This window comes from Amblyomma americanum, chromosome 8 (genome assembly GCF_052857255.1).
Source record: "Amblyomma americanum isolate KBUSLIRL-KWMA chromosome 8, ASM5285725v1, whole genome shotgun sequence".
In the NCBI taxonomy this organism is placed as follows: Eukaryota; Metazoa; Arthropoda; class Arachnida; order Ixodida; family Ixodidae; genus Amblyomma; species Amblyomma americanum.
In genome coordinates this window covers 55,453,967-55,474,241 of record NC_135504.1, presented here as the reverse complement: position 1 = coordinate 55,474,241, position 20,275 = coordinate 55,453,967, and the positions used below count along the sequence as shown (strand labels likewise).

Sequence of the window (20,275 nt, the reverse complement as noted above, 5' to 3'; positions counted from 1 at the left end):
CGCATATGTGGCGCTTTTTTTATCTATGTATTCTTTTTCACTGCCCCACCCCTTCTTTATATGCGCAAGCACTGAGGGTAAAATAAATGAAATGAAAATAAAACATTTTCTTCGATATGAGCCAACAGAAAAATAAGATCAAACGCACGAGATACTCACGTCGGTGCGCTAAGAATTGAGTTTTTATTTCTCCTGATGCTCAGCCTCCTGAAGCACAAGCGACGGCGCCGCTAGAAAAAGTTGCAGTGGCGCCATCTGGTGGCTGCTACGCCAGCGAGCACGCCCGCGCCCTCCCGTTCGCGCCGCTATGACAGTATTCTAGTTCGCTATAACCGCAATCATGGCGGCCGACTGGCCGGCTGGCTGGCTGGATGGATGGATAAGGCTGGACCCTTTAAATCGGGCGGTGGTTCAAGCCACCTAGCCATGACTTGTGAAATTTTACTCTTGTCTTGATTTTAGCCACCAATGAGATAACCTTTGCTTGGTTACTTCTATCCGCCTAAAATCTAATTTTCCTTCACTATCCTTAGACCCCAATACTTTAAATAAATCAGCCCCGCTGCTTGCCCCAGCAGAGTGAAGCCCTTTAGAGAGAAGTATCAAGTGTTCAGCCGTTTCCTCCTCCTCTCTGCATGCAATGCACAACGTTTCTATCTCGTAGTACCTGACTATATATGTCTTAATCCGCAAAAGCCCCGTCCTGGCCTCAAACAACAAAGAGCTTCCCCTACAATTATCATAGATATTTTCTTTGGCAACTTCCTGCTTACAGATCCTGTATGTTCCCAGTGCCGATTTCGTCAGTATCCCTGTTTTTCACAGAGCTCTCTCTTTTTATTTAACCTTTTTTCAAATCAATAATTGCTGATTTGCCCCCCGACAGCTGTCCAGATATGTGCTTGTCAATTTGATGGTTAGCTTTCTCCATTTCGTGTCAACATTTCTTATATACAGTATCTAAAGACTTTGCTTGCCCACTGTTTTTCCCTCATTTTTCTCAATCGCTCCTCGAATGCTATCTTACTGCGGGCTTCTCTGCTTTCGAATGACGCCCATCCCATATCCCCCTGCACCCCCTGATTTGGTGTACTGCCATGTGCTCACAAAGCTAGCCTCCCTACCCCACGTTGCTTAATTTCGAACCTTGGTTGAGCGTCTGGTCTCATGCACAGGACCGCATTACCGAAAGTCAGGATAGGCACCATCACCCATTACCAGATCCCTCTTACCACTTCATACCTAGTGTAATTCCACTGTGCCCTATTTTTCATGACAGCTGCATTCCTACTAGCTTTATTCATTACATACTTTTCATGCTCTGTCAGATACTCAGCACCGTTATTTATTCACACCTCAAGATACTTGTACTCAACCACTCTTCTAGCGTGGAGTCCTGTATTCTATGCTCGCCGACCTCATCATTAAATATCATGACTGCAGATTTTTCCTTACTAAACTTGAAACCTAATCTATCTCTCTCTGTGCCACATATGTCTAACAACTTCTGTAAATCTGCCTTGTTGTCAGCCATTAGCACTATATCATCGGCGTATATTAGTCCCGGTAATGACTGTTTAATCCATTCTCCTTGCTTGAAAAAAGAAAGGTTGAAGCCTAGTCCGCTCCTTTCTAGCTTGGTCTCCAACCCTTGCAGGTACAACATGAACAACAAAGGAGAATGAGGACATCCTTGCCTAAGCCCCCGCTGTCGGTCTACAGGCTCTGATACTCTTAGTACTTTTCCGCGACGCCTTCAGGCGCTTATTGGCGTGAGCCCCCGCGCTCTGGCGAAGGCGGACGTGCCGTGCGTCAGCTTGTGGGCTGCGCCGAGAGAAGCTGGGAAATGAATGCTGTCAGCTAAAGCGGTACCTAATCGCGCAGAATGTGTTCTCGCGTTTGCAGCGGCCCAAGCGGCGGACAAAAGCAGTTTTGAGTCATCGAATGGAACAATTGCAGTGCCACCTTCGCAGCGCAGGTTTCCCATTGCTCGCTGGTCTTCGTGTTTCCTGCTTCTTTTCGTGCAGTGAACAGAAAATACCGGAGAAATCGCATGTGCAGTGTGCCACGGTGCACGAACACGGCCGTTCACAGCGAATTAAGCCTGTATTCATTTCCGTAGGACCGCAATTGAAGAAGGAATCGATATTACGCTCGTGTCTGCGCGAGTGTATCAAAACAGGTGCATATATGCAAGGCAACGACAACCAGTCCCGGAAGGCATAAAGAAAGTGGTCCCGAAGGCCAGGGCAAACACTCACATACGGAGGACCTCAGCCAGCGCTCCCGCCATGAATCGAACTTCCGCGCGAGTGGCTCCGTACCTTCCGTTACGTGCGCTTTCTTTAAAGCGAGGGTTCCGCCCCCTTCAGTCGCTTCTGCGCATGCCCCTGATATCTGTTTTCTATGCGCCACATGATGAGCGCGCGCTGGCCGTGCGGCCTACAGGAGTTAGAAGAGGAGTGTAAAAAAGACTAAAAAATGCATTTATTGTTGCGATCTCGAGCAACGTGAGGTTGTACACGATGGAAACACGATTCTCCTGACAAGTCGAAACCGGGTTCGTTGCCCATAGGCGTCACACGTTTAGATACTGTGTTCTCGACGGGATTTCAGACACGGTTGCGTTGCTTCTTTAGACCGAAGAAAGTCTTCCGGTAGCAGCTGAAGCAGGGCCGCTGGGCGAAATAAACGCCGCGTCCTAAGCACCGCTGCTCTCCGTTGTCCAGTCGAGTCGTGACGACGGGATGTCTCTTTCGAAGCCATGTGACCTGTTGCATTGCCCACTGCACGTCGATGTAGTGCGCGTGAAGTCCCTCCAGGAGCTGCAGTTCGGCCTGCATGAACATGAGAAGAAAAAATGCAGGTAGGTAAATTACGAATTTCTGACATGCTACGCTGCACAGGAGAATGAGGAAAATAAAGAAAGAGGTTTATGATGGGCATAAGTCGACTCACTCATTTATACTCACTTCGCCTCACTCTCACACTGACAGACGTGAATGATACGTGAGGGAGCGGAGGACGTGTATTGAGTGTGTACGGATAGCGACTGGCTGTGCTGTTAAAAAGTGGTGCGTTTCCTGATGTGATGTCCAGAAATGGTTTGTTTCCGCATGAACTGAAAAGTATCTCGTGTCTGCCCCATATATAAAGGAGGCAATAGAAGTGAAACCATGATTTACCGGCTTGACGCCGTACTATATGTGTTTTACAAGGTGTTAGAGCAAAATGTTAACAGGAGGTCGGAAAAGTTTTTTTTATCGTTTATAATGTCATTAACTCCTCTAAATATGGCTTTTGCAAGATCAATCGTCGGAACATGATCTATTAGCAGATACGGATAAGATAATGTTACTGATAACATCGAATAAAGGGCAAACACTCGTGGTCGGTTTAGACGTTCGAATATTATCGACTTTGAGTAGCATGCAATTCTTTTGCTTATGCTGAACATTCTCGAAACACGTGAAATTGCATTGAACCAGCTGAGAATTATTTGAGTAACACGTTACAGATCTGACCATGTAGGCTGATCACACGAATGTTTTCTCGAATATTTGCAGACTTGTAGTCGGATAAAACTCAAGAAAGAGTAGGCAAATGCCCCTTAAAGAGTGATATCCAGCCAATGGCGTCGACCGATTCTCATGACCCGTGGTTTAAGTTACTGTTATGCGCCTTCATCTGCCACCTCCTGTGATGTTACGCCAGCAGGTCCAAAGGGATCGGTCAAAGCGGCGAAGGGGCGAATAGGCCATCGCTATTGGCTGGATGGCCCCATTTGAGGGACATTTGCCGCTTTTTTCTTGGGCTGTATCCGACTATTAATTGAGACTATTGTGAATGCTAAAATAGTAAAGTTATACGCTTGAATGCAAGCAAACAAATTTATTATAAAATTGAAAAAAAAACATTTAAATTATATTGAGACCATTTACTGCTTCAGTTCATTGCACGTTTAAACTCAAGTATACCAAAAACAAAACTGCAATAGGTAACAATTCAGAAATTGCTTGCCGTCTGTGGCTGGTTCAAAGTACATTTACACCCACCAGAGCGCACAGCCATACAGCTACAAAGCAATGCTATACAGCTTCCTCAGAACAGCTTTCCCAGAAACTTCGTAGGTAAAGAAAAATTTGTCCTAGTCCGGGACCACAGCTGCACTGGAGCAGTCGCTCTAATAACTGAGCTAACTGGGACGGCAAGCTTACGGCAAGCTTCATAAACGGCAAGCAATTTACTCCACCATGGGGGATTGCCTTAAATAATTTGTCCAAAGGATATTTGCCATGGTATGCATAATTGAAATTCACAAATATTTTCCCCGTTTCGTTAAAATTGTGTTTGTATTACGCCCTATTTTTCTACATTATTTTACAGTGCGAACAAAGTGGAAGCTTTGGAGAGTTGGTGCAGCACAGCCTCAATAAAAACAGTTAAACTCGGCGCCCTGCTTGTGTCTTCGTTTCGCGTTCAGGCCTTTTCGCGGTCCTGGTAATCTAATTGGGTCCTGGTCAAGGGCACCACAACGTTGAATAATTACCAGAGTTGTAAGTTTTACAAACAAAAAAAGGCACTCCGGCAGATTCCGTGTTACCATGGCCGGAAGAAAACTTACCGACATCACCGCAGTAATAAAAGACGTAATCCGCGTAAAGCGAACCGGGTATGCACAGTTCTCAGACTTCATTGTAGCGTACACAAAGGGGGCACAGCCAAGGAGGAGGAACACAGAACAGCGCCCTGTCCTGCCTTCCTAGTCCTTCCCTCTGTCGCCTTTGTGTGGCTTAAAACGAACTCTGAGAATGGACCGACTAGCCCGAGAGCGCATATTACTGGTATACACATTTCGTTGGTCACAACATATGAATAGGAAATCATTTGTATCCAATCGTTCCTAACAGTCCTCTTACCGAATAATCCCAGACAAAATAAAAACAAAGACTAATTATGGAAAGTTAAAGCTATGTTACCAGCTGCCAGTTGTTCTCAGTCAACCAATTTTAGTATCAAGTTTGCTCACTCTAATTTGAAGAATAAAAACACATTATAAAGCAATTATTCAATGCTGAAATGAATTAACTACATTTATTTTTCGTGATGGGTGCATTTGTCACGTAAATTTACGTCTATTAGTTATTTACAGTGATTTTTTGGAATGTTTATAGGCTGTTTCTTGTGCAGGGGCTACTGTCAATGTACGCATTAGATTTTTTGGCGTGACACTGCCCTTTTCTGTAATTAATTGGTTTCCCATAACACTGTGTTCAACTTCATTTTACGCCCAGCGCACTGCGGTACACTGTTATGCAGAACTGTGACCTCGTCACGCCTTTTGTCAGAGTTTCCTCTTTTGTCCCTGAAATAAATAAAACTCAAGCTGAAGCGCATGTGAACGGCTAGTGGATGCGGAAGCGAAGTTTACCTAATGTGTTTCGGGACGACGCAGTACGTATAGTTCTTTTTTTTATGTTCTTGACGGCTGAGGAATTCAAATATTTCATTCCGAGGGCGCTCGAGGGCGAGGCAACATGCAGGTGTCTTCGAACGGCCGCAGCACAGGATTCCGCTGGCGCAGGAACGGCAGCTTTTTTTCTGGTTCGCCTAACTATAGTGCAACATTGGCATGTGCGCAGACCCTTCGCGGGTACAATGCGCCGCGACGGGTTATGTCGGCCCTTTTTGATCGAATTTCGCTCTGGTGTGTCTTGTCCCGCCTCCTAGACAGCTCGAGTTCATATTACGAGAATTCTAAAGCTTGTTTTTGAGACAAGGACTGTCCGCTTATCAGCACCAATTAGCGAGACCTGCCGTTCACGCTTAGGGTTTTCAGTGTCCGGGTGTGTGCATAGAGGAGCTGCCCTGCATGAGCCCGGAGCAGGCAATATCTTCCTTCGCCCACCCAAGGAGATCACCGAAATGGTAATTGGTACTATTGTAATCTGCTCCAGAAAGCTTTTCTTTTCCGATAGTGTTGAAATGGCGGCGGTTATTTCTGGCGGTTGATGTGAGGCGGCAAACAATAAAATTTGGCGCCTCTTTCTTAACGCAATTTTTCATCTTTTACACTGAAAAAAATAGATACAACTTATATTGTCTCTAAGAATTATTATCATCGGAAAAACAAAAAAGAATAGCAATGCAAGTTCATCAAAAATACAATCAAGGTGGGTGATGCATTTTTCGTTTCGCTTCTTGAAGTGCCGATACAAAAAAGACCGCGAAGAAGAAAAAAAACCGCCCCCCCCCCAAAAAAAAAAATATAGGAAAAAGAACAACAAACCGAGGAAGTGCCATTGCGGAGGGGAGAGGGGGAGGGGGTAGGGTTACTTTGAAACGTCATATCTTGCAGTCACCCCTCCCCTGTCGAGAACATGCACGCGGAAAGACGGCTGAGGCTGTCCTAGCAATAGCGCCAGTGCATGCAAGCTTCCGCTGCATGTGGGCGAGTCCTCGCTCGATTAGTAGCGCCAAACCGCGGCAGTGGGCGAATGAAATGGGCGCGTGAAATGTCTTTTTCTCTTATTTTTCTTTAATATTGAGAGCGGAATCACTTGTTTACACGCTCCTGTTTCAGTAATCATTTCCCCGCTTGTATTTGAAGACCCCGAGGAATCGCCTGGACCAGCTTCTGTAATAAGCCTTTTTTTTTCACTGACGTCCTGCGCATGCGCCTAGCCTCATCACCAATTGCTTTTCAGGGAATCCTCTCCAAAATGTACAAGATTGCTGCGCCAGTGTTTTTCCGTGAATGACGTTTTCTCGACAAAAGATGCGATGGACTTCAGGGCGCGTGGCTCCCTCACCCACTCTGCCTCAAGCGAGAACACTCAATCGGGGTCGCAGGCGCCATATGCGCTTGCGACTAGCGGTGCTACAGAAAAAAAAGACAAGTTCAGTTATTTCCTTTTGCGTACAGGTACACACCCGTTCTTTTCAAAAACACTCCATTTCCCACATTCCCAAAAATATTCGTAGTCGCCACGCGCGTCGAATGTGTTCATGGAGACTGGCGGGCGCTACATTGTCAATGTCATGAGTGCAGATTTTTTCTTCCTAAACTTGAAGGGAAACTAAGTGCACCTTTAATTTTTTTGCTTCATAAACAACTGCGATGTCATTGAAAGGCACCGGCCAATCACAGGCGAAACTCAGGTATCAGACTTCCTCACCCGAGACACCCTCCTCTCCTCCGCCCGCAACCTTCCGAGTAGACGAGGCGGTTGGGAGGTGCGTCGGCGTCGCGGCTCACACCCACGTGACGAAGGCACGGCAGCTGGAGATCGCTGTGCTGCTGCCCCAGGCCCCTCCGTTGCCGTCTGCGGCGAGGAATGCATGAACCTGACGGGAAACCGGAGCAGCCACCTGCAATATGACACAGAATGGTGGTCAGCCGCAGTAATGACAAAAGATGCAAAGCATTCTCCAAACTGCCAGGGCCGGTGTCATCTGTTTACACTCTAATAACAAAATTACTACAGGCCCCACTGTTATAGGGCACTTCAGAAAGCGTGTTGTTACCTTGAATATTTTACTGTCTTTCCTCTCCCACTTGGTGCATTGCTACTCCTCTCCTAGTGGTAGTTACAACGCCGAGTGGTCTCCGCAAAAAAGACCGTTCAAAACCTTCCGACGCATCAATCGCTGCGAGAAATCTACAAACATTATTGGCGAGTTAATGTTGCACTGTAGTGAAGAGGCAGAAAAGCCTCAATTATCTTCTTATTTGGGCACCAGAAGGCTGTATATTTGCTACGCGATACATTTCCTCTCTTTTTTAGCCTTTTATCCTTTTCATTCACTGGCTAACACGAAGATTATGTAGACTCGGAAGAAAATAGGCAACTACTCGCTGCGAGTCTCACCTTAGTGGATATGCAAATGCAGAGACCAAAAAGTGAAAATATATTGCCCCCATACCTATTGCATTCCCTGGTACGACCTCTTGTTAGCGCAAAGTCATCAGCTCCAACACAACCTAACAGGCAGTGAAGCAGAACATACTGTAGTGAATATGTTTGGGACAATAGCAATTGGGGTTGAGGAAATTTTTAAAATCAAAACTAAAAAGTGGCTTCAGTGTGGTGAGAGATAGAGATCAGCTGAAAAAGGTTTCAATTACCGCGAGTTACCGCAAGCAGTGTTCACAAGTGCTGCTGAGAATCTTCGGCGCATGGCGTAGCGGCGTTGTCTGCATCATGGCACACATCGCCGTTGGAAACCAATATGCCCCCCCTTATGTAATGCCTTCGGGCCTTTAAGGGATCAATAAATGAAAAATGAAAAAAAATGTCAGCTACGGCGGACCGGTGAGACGTGAGATTGTCTGCTGCGCATGCGCAAACGCGCTGAGACGACGGCCAACTGTCGAGGAGGGCCCTCACGTCCGGCTCTCAAAAAGAAATGGCTGCGGCTTAGCTCGGCTAACCCCGGTTACAGAATAGCCCGCGATTATGGATGCGAAAGCTTAAGCGAAGGCTTTGTTATGCGTGGTTATGCAGTGTTGCTAAGCCATGTTAGACTCTACCTCTTCGTCCGTCGTAGAAGCCGAAGTCGTACGTGGTGGAGTCAGAAGCAGCAGCGGCTGCCTCCAGAGCTCTTCATTGCCGCCTTTCGGCATCCTTCAACCGTCGTTGAGCCAGTCTAGGGCTCTCCGGCAACGTCGGGCAGCAGCCGAACGAGCACCGGTGCTTGATGTGCTCCTGGTACTCGTACTCGGCCAAGCAGACGACAGCTGCTCATCACCACTTGTGCAGCAATGATGGCTGCAAGAGAGCCGTAGACAGTTTCCTCTTTGTGTTCAGTTTTCCGGGGCACCACCGGAGAAACGTTCGGCACGACGATTCCTACCATTCCGAATGCTTTCTTTACAATTTGTTTCCAAAACCATACGAAGCACACAGAGTCTATAATGACTATGAGGCCAGAAGCTATTTGTGAAGCAAGTAAGATGCAGTAGCGTGCTATCGCTTGGTGGAGGTAATAGCTGGGGATAAAGCCTTTATGAACACATGTAAATAAGAAGAATTTCAGAGCAGTTTTCTTATCTCACAGTGCACCCGTGAGCTCGTGTGCTAACAAATGTCACGTGATTCCTTCCCAGTGCCCGACGCGTGCTCGTAGGCGTGGCTAAAACTCTTCCTGATCGCGCGGTTTAGGTCGTGTGCGGCCCCAAACATTTCTTGCGTTGCAGCGGCAGTGAGAAGGGCGTTTTCAAAAATCTATAAATGATAAGGATATTAATTGCGATGATCCAGAAGCCTCTCAGTAAATGAGGGGCTAACCGGAATAGTTGAAAATGAACAATTCATTATTTGTTGATCATCCTGCTGGTTTGCAGGTCTCGGCTGTAATCTGATGCCCTACACCGTTGAAAATGCTACGTCGAAAAAACCGCTTTTTTCACTCAAAAAAGACTACCTCTAAAAGTTGTACTGACAATATTAAGTGAAACATGCGGTATATGGTGGGGTGAGTTAGAGGAATAACATCTCATGACTTCTCCAATATTGCAGCAAAGCCGCAACCAGGGGCAGGATTTTGTTTTTCCCACGACGCCAAATTCTCACGATGGCGGCTATGTACCCGTGTGTACGAGTAGCGCCATTGCGGAGACACTGCAGAGTATTCCCAATACGACGTTGCACGCTGCACGGGAAGTGTAGACAGATACCCACCTTCCTTGGCTGCCGGAGTTCAAGTCAGGGAAATCTCGTCCCGTCTCCCCCGAGCGACTCCGGCCAGCATCCACATCCAAAGAGCTGACAGATACCCTGTAAAGGCGAATTACTCTTCAGGTTAATCAAGAATGTGCAACAACAAACTATAGCAGTTACCCCAACGTCATTATTTCTTTACTGTAAGGGACCATGAAGTGACATTTACGGCGGTTAAGTGAAGCACAGCAGCGCTGGATATTACACAACTGTGCTAAACTGGGCGAGTAGAAGCATTTGCAATTTTCGAGAGCGCTAGTGTTGTGTCTCTGCCTTCATCCGTGCCCTCATTTCATCGCGCAAGATTGTCGAGAAATTCGATGGATATTCCATGGTTCGTTACGACACCGCAAAATTCTTAAACCTGCAGTTTCATTAACACAGAAAATACTGGCTAATAAAAATGATGCTCCTCCTCTCTCTCATACCAACTCATACACCTCAACGCGCGAGAAGAAAAATAAAAAAAAACAGGCTGGAACTGAACCCTGCGGTGCCCCTCACGGCCTACGTCTATTGGGCACGCTCAATGTGAAAGCTCTCCAAGGTTGCCCATTCAGGTCATCGGGGTAGGTGCGCCTTATAACGCGCACTGAGCTGTAGCGCTAATTGGTCGGGGGCTGCTATTTTTAAAAAAGATACTTGTAAATGAAGAGTCCACACATAGCTTTTAAATTTGATTAGAATACTCGTAAGCACCTTCTGTACAGATCTACTGCATTAAAGCATGACCATCGAAATCAGTTAACGGTCAATATTGTATGCATGGCACACTCCTCCTTCGAAAAAGATGCAGATCATTAATATGTCTATTTGGGACCAGTGGTCATTTCAGACTTGCAAGATCGGCAGCCAATCTCAGCTCAGTGTATCATCTTCTAGTAATACATGGCATTTAGCGTCCGGACGGTTGACGATGTCTGCATAAGAGACATAGTAGTGTCTGCGTGTGTGTGTGTGTTGGGGGGGGGGGGGGGGAGCTCAAAAATCAACTTCAATCACGAGTTGCTCTTCAACATGCACGCAAATCCTAAACCATGTGCCCGCTTTAACATTTAGCCTCCCGCAACCTCGATCACGCAACCTCGGGCCCAGTACCTATCTGTGCACACGATTTCATATTCGTCTTACTGACGACCTTTAGCAGTGGATAAATCGGTTATCGAGAGCGAAGTCACGTGTTTTTTCGCTGTATTTCAGTGAAGGCAAAACTGAACAACGGCTGTGCACGCATATTCTGGAGCATCTTTTAACTACGACCTGTTCACATCCTTAAGTGAACACAGGCGACACAACTCCCTCCGCGAAGCGAAAGGAAAAATGTCAAAACCTTTAAGAAGGAGATCAACCTTAGGTAGGCACACCAAATTTCTGCAGGTTTTGCCGCGAGAGCTGTTAGAAAGAGCGCATCCCGGCGGATGTTGAATGTGTACGCATACACAGTCGACATCCGCTCACGTGACCATCACGTGACTGCGCACCGTATTAGCACAGGATTTGGCACAGAATATCTAGGTCTCAGACTTTACTGTTTTACTGTAGGCGTTGTAAAGAGATAGCCACCAAGATGGCAACAGCTTTCGCCAAGGTCTGCGCGTTACGGTGCAGGGTTTAGCACTTCGAAATTTGTAATGCATGAATTCGTGTAACGGCTTTATTTTCACCTCTTCCTGTCCGCAGATCTGTGTCCGTCGGTCCGTATAAAAGGCGCTGATTTTTCTCTCAAGGCAATTCGTTTCGCTAAATACTCGGAGTAATTGGCGAAATTGGTGAACTACTGGTGATTCCTCCAGAAATGAACGGACAAAAAGAATAAAAACAATTAACTAATAAAACAAATTAATCAATGATTAATAACAACAGCAAAGAGCTAATAAGAGAAAATAACAAATTCCTCCACCGCTTAATTTATTGAACTACCATTGATGATTAATTACGTTACTAAATGAAAGAGCAGGCAACCGAATTCGAAATGCTTTCGCATTTCCGTGCATAAGAAGACTTAGGTGCAGCCTTAATTTTTCTTTCTTTGCTTTATAAACAACTGCGATTCCAAAGAAAGACATGGGCCAATCACGGCCACCCTCATCCTTACCCGAGACACCCTCCTCTCTTCCGCCCGCAACCTGCCGAGTAGAAGAGGCGGTTCGTCGGTGCGTCGGCGTCGCGGCTCACACCCACGTGACGAAGGCACGGCAGTAGCTCGCTGTGCTGCTGCCCCATTACCCCTCCATTGACGTCGGCATCGAGCAATGCATGAGCCTGACGGGAGACCGGAGCAGATGCCTGCAATGTTACACAGAATAGCCGTCAGCCACAATAATTACAATGGATGCGAGAGTATTTCCTAAACTACCACAGCCGGGGTCCTCTGTTCACAATATACTAGCAAAATTACTACAGGCCCACTGTCACAGGGCGCTTCTAAAGCGTGCTGTTACTTTGAATATTTTACTGTCTTTCCTCTCCCACGTGGTGTCATAACTATTCCTCTCCTCGCGGTAGTTCCAAATCCCAGTGGTCTCCGCAAGAAATACCGTTCAAAACCTTCCGATGCATCGATCGCTGCGAGAAATCTACAAACAATTTTGGCGAGTTGGTTTTCCTATTCCATGGTTACAGCGCGATGGACAGCTCAAAGAATAAACGACACAGCACAACATACGGAGCTGCGTTGTGTCATTTATTCTGTATGCCGACTCTTATGGTGTAACCAAGCAATAGAGAAAGCTACGCTCAAAGAAGGCAGTGAGCGGTGAAGGCAGCAGCCACATTCACAAAACGACATGCTTTACTTTAGCTGTTATAATGGCTGCATGAGTCAACGCGAGTGATATCACAGACAGTGAATAACAAGCGCGAAGCATAAGTGACATGTGGTTCGTGGCAGCTGTGGCGAATGGCGTTCATGTGTGCCTGTTCAATAATTTCAACACAGCTGCATCGTGCAACCATGTTGAGACAAGGGACCACACAGAGAGAACAGGGTGGGTGCTAGAGCACCCATCAACGGGTGGGTGCGCTGGCGCCTACCGATTGCGGCAGTCAACGTCAATGGCATAAACCTACAGGACGCACTGTGTGGAACAGCCGTCTGCCAGTGCAGGGGGCCTCACGTGATCACTACACCAGAGGTCACGTGATTAAACGCCTACAGCTGTCGCTGAAATTTCCGTTACGCAGTCGTAACCGTCCTGCGATTTTTTTTCCTTGCTCTCTTAAATGATGCGTGATAAATTAGTATACATGCATAACTAAGCTGAAATTCCATGCGCCCGGTAAACAATTTTAAGTTCCATTTTTTTTTCTCCTGTCGTTTCGCTTCGGCTTCAAATGCCCAGCAGTGGCCGTGACGTCAAAGACGAGTTCAGGCACGCTGTCGAGTGAAGGCATAGAAATGCTGCGATAAAATCACTACTTTGTCAATGTGATTCACTCCAACTCAGGTCAATCTGGCCGCAAAGACACAATGACAAGAATATAACAGACAGATATTACATCGCTGAATTTATATACGCCTCGTGACCCCAACTTCGGCTGAACTCGTTTTCTACGTCGTACATATGGCCACCGTACGGCTGTCAAAACTGAAACAATGAATATCAGTGAAATCATTTAATGCCAAGTTATATGCCGGACTCAACAAATTCCAAGTGACGGTTAGAGTTAGCTGTTGTCTTGGGCATCCTTGAAACGAAAACTCTGAGAGCCGAAATTCTCTCTGTCCCTTTAAAAACAAAAATGAAGATTTAAACTACCAACCAATCCTCACCTGTTAGGTGTAGTCGAATTCGTAGGGTGCTGATTTGGATGCCGGCTGCAAGTCGCCCCTATACGCGACGCATGCATTCCACACGTCTGCGTGGCTGCAGACGACCGCTCCGCCGGGGGTTGCTGGTGTCTTGCGAGCATCCGCTGCGAGAATCAGACACGTTCCCTACCGTCCGCTGAGAATGCTAGAGCTTCAAAATGGATGTGGATTAGCACAGTTAATCCAGGATATATACAAAGCGAAAGCTTTCGGCGTTCGTTGTGTTCAATGACGTTGACAACATTCTAGATGCCGATGATTTTGATGAAAGGAAGGGAGGATAACTGGCTCCCTGGGTTAGTGGACGCCTCATTCGCGTTTTGATGCCGGTGGCGGTGGTAATACTTGTGGGCTGAATGAATTAGCGCTGGCAATGTTGTGGCAGACACGCGGCACCGCAGCGAGAGGCCGCAGCGTTCATTTCGTGACCAGCAACCTCTCGCGATCAACCATTAACTGCCACCTGCCAGGGAGCAGGGTGGCCGCGTTGCCTGTCCAGTGTGGGGAACGCAATCAAAGCAGCTTTTTGCAGTTGGACACGAACGCCACGTACATGTAAGCGAGATTGAGGTGTCCGCTGACCCAGGGATCCGAGCCAGTTGTGCGCCTTTCCTTTCGAGAAAATGAACGGCCTCTGCAACATTGTCAACGCCAATGAACCCAATGTGCGCCGGTGACTCACTTGTTTTGTTCGGTTTTTATTTTGAAAGCAATTCTACGCCAGGTCTAACCGCTCATCGCGTATGCCGTGCCCCCTCCCCCCCCCCCCCCCCCCCCCCCCCTAGAGCCGCTGCGCTTAGCAAGCAGTTGGTATCTCAGTTGATGTGACCACCTCCTCGCTTTGCGCTCACTCCTTGGCGGCTTCACTTGGATATATAGCGGTGCGCTACGCGTTGGTTTATCATTCTCGCCATGGAAGTTACCGACAAAGAGTCTATATCCGAATCTAGTTGCTCCACTGCTTCGGAACGGTTAAATTCTAAGGCGAAAGCTAAGCAAACTAGGAAGAATGATAGAAAGAGGTTGCAACGTGCCCAGGAAACAGAGGAACAACGAGAAGAACGATCGCGAAAACGACGAGAAGCCGAAGCAGCTAAGCGAGCCACTTTAGAAGGTGAGTCTAGTCGTGCTACACGGAATGAAACTATGAGACGACGACGTGCCGAGGAAACAGAAGAACAACGGGCCGAACGTCTTTCGCAATTCAACGAGGTTCAACCAGAGCTAGACCACAGCCAATTTTTGAGAAAGGTAAATGACACAGTGTCTCGCATATATAGGTGGACACCTGAACTCCGCCGTAAGGGAAGGATTAAAGGAGGGAGGGAGAGAAAAAAGGATGAGGAAAATGAAAACTGAAAACGGGGGATTTTGAGTAAAGGCACGGTGCTGCGCAGCGGCGGAGCACCCGCGGCACTGTGGAACTACTGGCGCATGCGCAACAGGGACTAGGGACGCTTATGTGAAGTGCGCGGCTGACTGGCCTAGTGTAGCTCTCGCTACAAAACAGCAGCCCGAGGCACTGTCACAGAGCGGTAAGAAAGAATGGCCCCGGTCAAACGATTAGGCCAAGCGAAAAGAACCGTGGAAAAGACGCATCGTCTGCATTTTTTGCCAACAGCACAAGAATTCTGCACATTTAGTGATCGAAATTACTCCAGGACTTCATCAGGTTACCCTGCACATAAGAGAGAGTGCGCAAAAGTGCAGCTTACTCCATTTTTGACTCCTACAGAGGCTTATTCGCGTTTAGAGTGTAGGACCACGCAATATCCTAAAACGCGCGTCACCTAGACGCCCCGGGTGGTCTAGAATAATGGTTGGTGCCACTTCCTTGAGTGAAAATGAGACAAGTTCCGGTTCCTTATTCAGGTTTATAATTGTTTGGCATTTTGCATCAAGGCTCCACAGCTGCCCATTTTCGCTGCAATATGGAACGTGTTCTGCTGTTTTCTACCGCGAATGTCATCTTTTACTGCGAATTGTTAACTTATGTTACTACTGAAACATGCTTAGACTTGGCTCCCTCTGCCAGGAGGCTCGTTCCGAAATAGTGACCATTATATATTCCCACCACAGACTTGGCAAGCGGCACTCTATAATTAAGTGAGCTGCACATAATGTTTTATTTCATAGCGCTGTAATGCAACTCCAAGTGTTTCGCTCAATATTTTGAAACACTTCCCATAACAGACATTCCAGACAAATTCATTGACTGACCACACGTTATGATATACATCATCCTAAACCTCAAATGTAATCTATTAATGTTTCAACCATCCTTCACCACCTTTCTATTGGGATCCAACTGAACTCCATCAGTGTCGTGTACGGACTCAATTCTTTTCAGTCAAACGCCTTCCTAAACGTAGGACGTGATAAGCCAAACTCCATGGCAGCTCATAGCGCTAATTTTTAGTGCCTTAGCCCTAGAGCTCCCTCTCAGCCCATTAGCGGTTGTCTGTGTGAATCCACCGGGGTGTAGGTGGCTATCCGGAACACCTACGTGACGCGACCTTCGACGGCATCAAAATCTGCCAATCGGATTGTGAGCAAACTTCCCGCCCTCGTAGGTGGCAGTTCCGTTAATGACCAGTCGAGAGATGTTGCTCGGGAAAAGAAACCTGGCTCTCATAAGCCGCACCGGTGCCAGCACCTGCCATCGCAGGGCAGTGGCGCATCGCTTAACCGCCGCACCACTGTGCTAGGAGCGTTAAGAGGACTCCCAGGGATCTATGAATGGAAAGTAGACAATGACCAATTCCGCATGTTGAGCTTGGCGCATGACAGCAATAGATGCTTGTGTGCCGCTAAACCCAATGCAACACTCAACACATTTCCATGTAAATGGCCATTAACTTATTACCGCTCCAGCGTAATCAAGTAAAACTAAGCACAACCAGTCCTAACGCACATGTGTCTCATTTGGCCTAAGCACGTTAAATGGTGTGTCATTTTTTTTCTCATTTCAAATATCCTTGACAAGCCGTATTCGAGCTGAAAGTCCAGTCCCTATTTGCAAACTGCATTAACAAAGAGAATTGGTCATGGCATAGTTTTTGTCTATTTTCAACGAGGCCTATTGCCCTCAGCAGGCCTTTTTCTTGTCATTAACTCTTGCGTCCCGTTTTGCTGAAAATCTGCCGCATAACATACTGCTTCCACTTATCCCACAAGCTTCAAATATCTCAGGCTGTTATTCAACGTACAACATATTTCCGAGACCGAATCACACCTTATCATTAAACCATGCAGATGGGCCTGATAGCTTCTGCCATAACATTAGAGGAGTGCCTGGAAAAATGACATGGCTGTGTGATGAGGAGGGCCAGCGCGATCAAAGGTGGGTGAGCACAGAAGCACTCACCGTGGCTGCACGAACGTCGCTCAAGCACTTCTCTTCAACTCGCTTATTGAAGAGCGTTCTCTTTGGAGCGTACTCCAGGATCAGGTATACTCAAGTGTCATCCTGGAACCAATTATACAGTTCCAGAATATTCTGGTGTCTGCAAGGGAAGCACACAGTGAACAAGTCTTATTCCTTAGTTTCTAACGTCCAAAAGAAACGAGAAAAGACAAAGACAGAAAACAGGACGAAACGCCACCTTCAAATAGTTTATTACGCACACGAAACGTATACATGTATGCATAATTTTCATTGGCACATGCACAGACAGGTCACCCAATGGTCACGATCGCCAAGATGAAGCACGCTTGTAACAGCTCCCTGGCTTTCGTGTATTTACTTTTACCGAGAATTCGTACGTAAGCGAAGTACGGGACTCGCACAGGGGGATTTCGTAAACCGCTGAAGAGTTGCTTTACGAAATCCCCCTGTCATGCGACCACTCCTACGTGGGACAAACTGGACAGTGCGTCAATGTGCGAGCAAAGGAACGTGAGCGAAATGTGTAACAAATGAAGGAAGCTACGCATTTACCGAATCACATTAAAAGGTGCGAGTCTTGCACTTATGGGCCATGCTACATTGAAATGAAGATGAAAATTTGGCTTTTGGAGGAAAGGAAATGGCGCAGTAACTGTCATATCTCAGCGGACACCCGAACCGCGCCTTACGGGTAGGCGCACTAATTCTCGGTAAAAGTAAATACACGAAATTCAGGGGGCTGTTAGAAGCGTTTTCCTATCAAAAAGATAGGCAACCAGTGCGTAAGGGACACTTCGATTGCATTTTACGCGGCTGAGAAGAGATGCCTGGAGTGTGCTTCATCATGTCTGTTGCGATCTTTGGGCGGCCTGTCTGGGCATGTGCCGATGAAAGCTACATGTGTACGTTTCTTGTAATAACGTAGTTGTAAGTGGCACCTCGTCCTGTTGCCTACCTTCGTGTTTTGCCTTTTTTTTTACACACCTTAAAAATCAACAATGAACCAGATCAATGGTAAGATCCGTTGTTGGGAACGTGCGCCATATTTTCTCGACAACACGTGTGCGCGGGCAATGTCGAATTGCTGAACGATGGTTTATGCATCAGGCGTCTGCGGAGCCACCTTCACCTGGATAATACAGGCCCAGGCTCATCTAGATAACAAAGCGCACTACTGTATTAATCAGCCTACACTGATATATACAGAGATGCGCAAACCATAGAGTTGGCACATGACCGCGTAGATAGGAGGAATCAAAAGCCAGACCTTCGCGAATAATACATTGCCGGAAACATAGAAACGATAACAGTTTCATTTCTGTCTTCTCCGGTCTTATTCGCGCAGTTCTACCTTTTATTCGAATCTACCAAATGGCCCACAAGAACGTCCCACTTAGGAGATACGTTCTCTAAGTTGTCCAATTTAGCTTGGGGAAAAAAAGACCAAGGAAAGCAGCAGAATATATAAGACAAGACAGCCTGGATAAAATTCATGCTCTATTCAGGAAGCTATCCGTATATGAAAATTAGAGAGGAAAGGTGCAGTAATTCGTCAACAAGTGCTTGCGGATTGAGTTCGAATGCACTTCCGGAGTTGCACCTGGTGTTTCACCGGTATTTTCTCACAGTTCCTCCGTTCCGTAGGGAATGGGGCAGAAATAGAGAGAGAGTAGGAAGGTGGAAAGAGAGCCGGTGAAGGCGGCGAAAAGAGAATACACGTGGCTGCTCTCGGGTGAAACAGCTGCGTGCACACAGAGATATTCCACAGAGGAGACTCTCGCTCACTATTGGTGGCATGATTCAATGGAGCCGCAATTAACCCTTGCAAAAATTTCTTTAGACACTCTATAGGCAATCTATATGCAATACCTAGACAACCGTCTATAGGCAATACAAATCACATTGACAGTCTATAGATAATCTATATATTTGTGGCCATAAAATTTTTTGCATATTTTGTCTGCAGGCTATGAATATACACAAGGAAATATCTATAGGAAGGGAATTACGACAAGCATTGTCTATAGACCATTTTTGTTAAGGTTAGCAGCGGTGCGCCTCCATCTCCGCACTTCGGATCGCATCAGTGACGATGAAAACTGCCAGTGGCTACAGGACAGACGTACCAGTCGCATTGCGGGAAGGCAATGGATGAAGCCGAGGCGCATGCTCGGAACGCTGCACGTATGCAGCGGATCGAGTAGACGACAAACGTTCTCGGTATGCTGCCCGCAAACGTGTAGTGCTTCAAGGGGCCCCTGTGCGTGTCCAAACAATTTCTCAAACCAAAAGGGACTCGATAAGTTTCCCAAAACAAACAGAATTGTCGTGGCATCCCGCGTGACGTCACTACGTTAATCACTTCACGAAGTTGCTAGAGTATATCACTGAACTTCTGCCATGGCTCAGTGGCTTTGGCTGTCGGCAAATGACCCCAAGGTCGCAGGATCGAATCGTGGCAGCGGCGGCCTCATTGCGATGAAGGCCACATGCAAAAATGCGCGTATGCCCTCCACTAGGGCCCCCCTCACTGTCCATACTGTGCCGCTTCGGGATGTTAAACCGCACAATTTGCAGCCCGAAAGACGCGGGTTCGATCCCGGCCGCGGCGGTCGCATTTCAATGGGGGCGATATTCTAATGGCCCGTGTACGTTAAAGAACCGCAGGTGGTCCAACTTTCAGGAGCCCTTCACTACGGCATCCCTCTTATCCTGAGTAGCCAGGGATGTTAAACTTCCATACAACAAACCATTTTTTTTTAATATCACTGGCCGTACATGCGGTTAAGCGGTTGAAATTTTTTTGTCTGTTACATAACTACGATGTCATCGAAGGGCTTGGGCCAGTAACCAGCACAACTCTGGTACCAGTCCTTCTCACCTGCGACAACCGCCTCTTCCCTGCGGAGTAGACGGGGCGGTTCGTCGGTGCGACGGCGTCGCAGCTCACACCCACGTGACGAAGGCACGGCACCTACGAGCCCGCTGTGCTGCTGCCAAATTTCCCCTCCACTGCCCTCGGCATCGAGCAAGGCATGAGCCTGACGGGAGACCGAGGGAGCCGCCTGCAATATGACACAGAATAGCAGTCAGCCGCGGTAATGACAATACTTACAAGAGTATTCCCTGATATGCCACAGGCGGGGTTCTCTGTTTACACTATACAGGCAAAATTACTACAGGCTCCACTGTTACAGGACACTTCAGAACACGCTTTTGTTAAGTTATGTTGAACGTGGTGTAATTGCAACTCCCCTCCTGGTGCTGGCTCCTACTCCGAGTGGTCTGCGCAAGAAAGACCGTGCGTTGGTTTTCGTATTGCACGGTTACAGCGCGATGGAGAGCACACAGAAT

At 47.2% G+C, this 20,275-nt stretch overlaps 1 protein-coding gene and 1 pseudogene across 2 annotated transcripts; both read right to left on the bottom strand.

The window, feature by feature from the left end:
* Positions 1 to 441: 441 nt before the first annotated feature.
* Positions 442 to 1,435, bottom strand: LOC144102396 (uncharacterized; annotated as a pseudogene).
* Positions 1,436 to 1,553: 118 nt separating this feature from the next.
* LOC144100342 (uncharacterized) lies at positions 1,554 to 20,071 on the bottom strand. 2 transcript variants are annotated; one of them, XM_077633315.1, is made up of 8 exons: positions 19,736 to 20,071; positions 16,901 to 17,039; positions 13,495 to 13,637; positions 11,818 to 12,008; positions 9,684 to 9,779; positions 8,534 to 8,771; positions 7,179 to 7,371; positions 1,554 to 2,837 (listed from the first exon to the last, which is right to left on the bottom strand). In XM_077633315.1, the coding sequence occupies exons 4-6, from the start codon at positions 11,943 to 11,945 to the stop codon at positions 8,630 to 8,632; spliced, it is 366 nt and encodes a 121-aa protein (XP_077489441.1). In that variant the 5' UTR covers positions 11,946 to 12,008; positions 13,495 to 13,637; positions 16,901 to 17,039; positions 19,736 to 20,071; the 3' UTR covers positions 1,554 to 2,837; positions 7,179 to 7,371; positions 8,534 to 8,629. The 2 variants fall into 2 exon arrangements, with proteins under 2 accessions (XP_077489441.1, XP_077489442.1); XM_077633316.1 differs by lacking the exons at positions 16,901 to 17,039; positions 19,736 to 20,071 and having other exon boundaries at positions 13,495 to 13,678.
* Positions 20,072 to 20,275: the final 204 nt, after the last annotated feature.

Coding starts and splice junctions, on each gene's coding strand:
- LOC144100342 (XM_077633315.1), bottom strand. CDS start 11,945: ATGGGGCAGCAGCACAGCGAGCTACTGCCGTGCCTTCGTCACGTGGGT. Junction 9,780..11,817: donor AAGAGAGGAGGGTGTCTCGG/GTAAGGATGAGG, acceptor TCGCCTTTACAG/GGTATCTGTCAGCTCTTTGG. Junction 8,772..9,683: donor AACTCCGGCAGCCAAGGAAG/GTGGGTATCTGT, acceptor GCTCTCTTGCAG/CCATCATTGCTGCACAAGTG.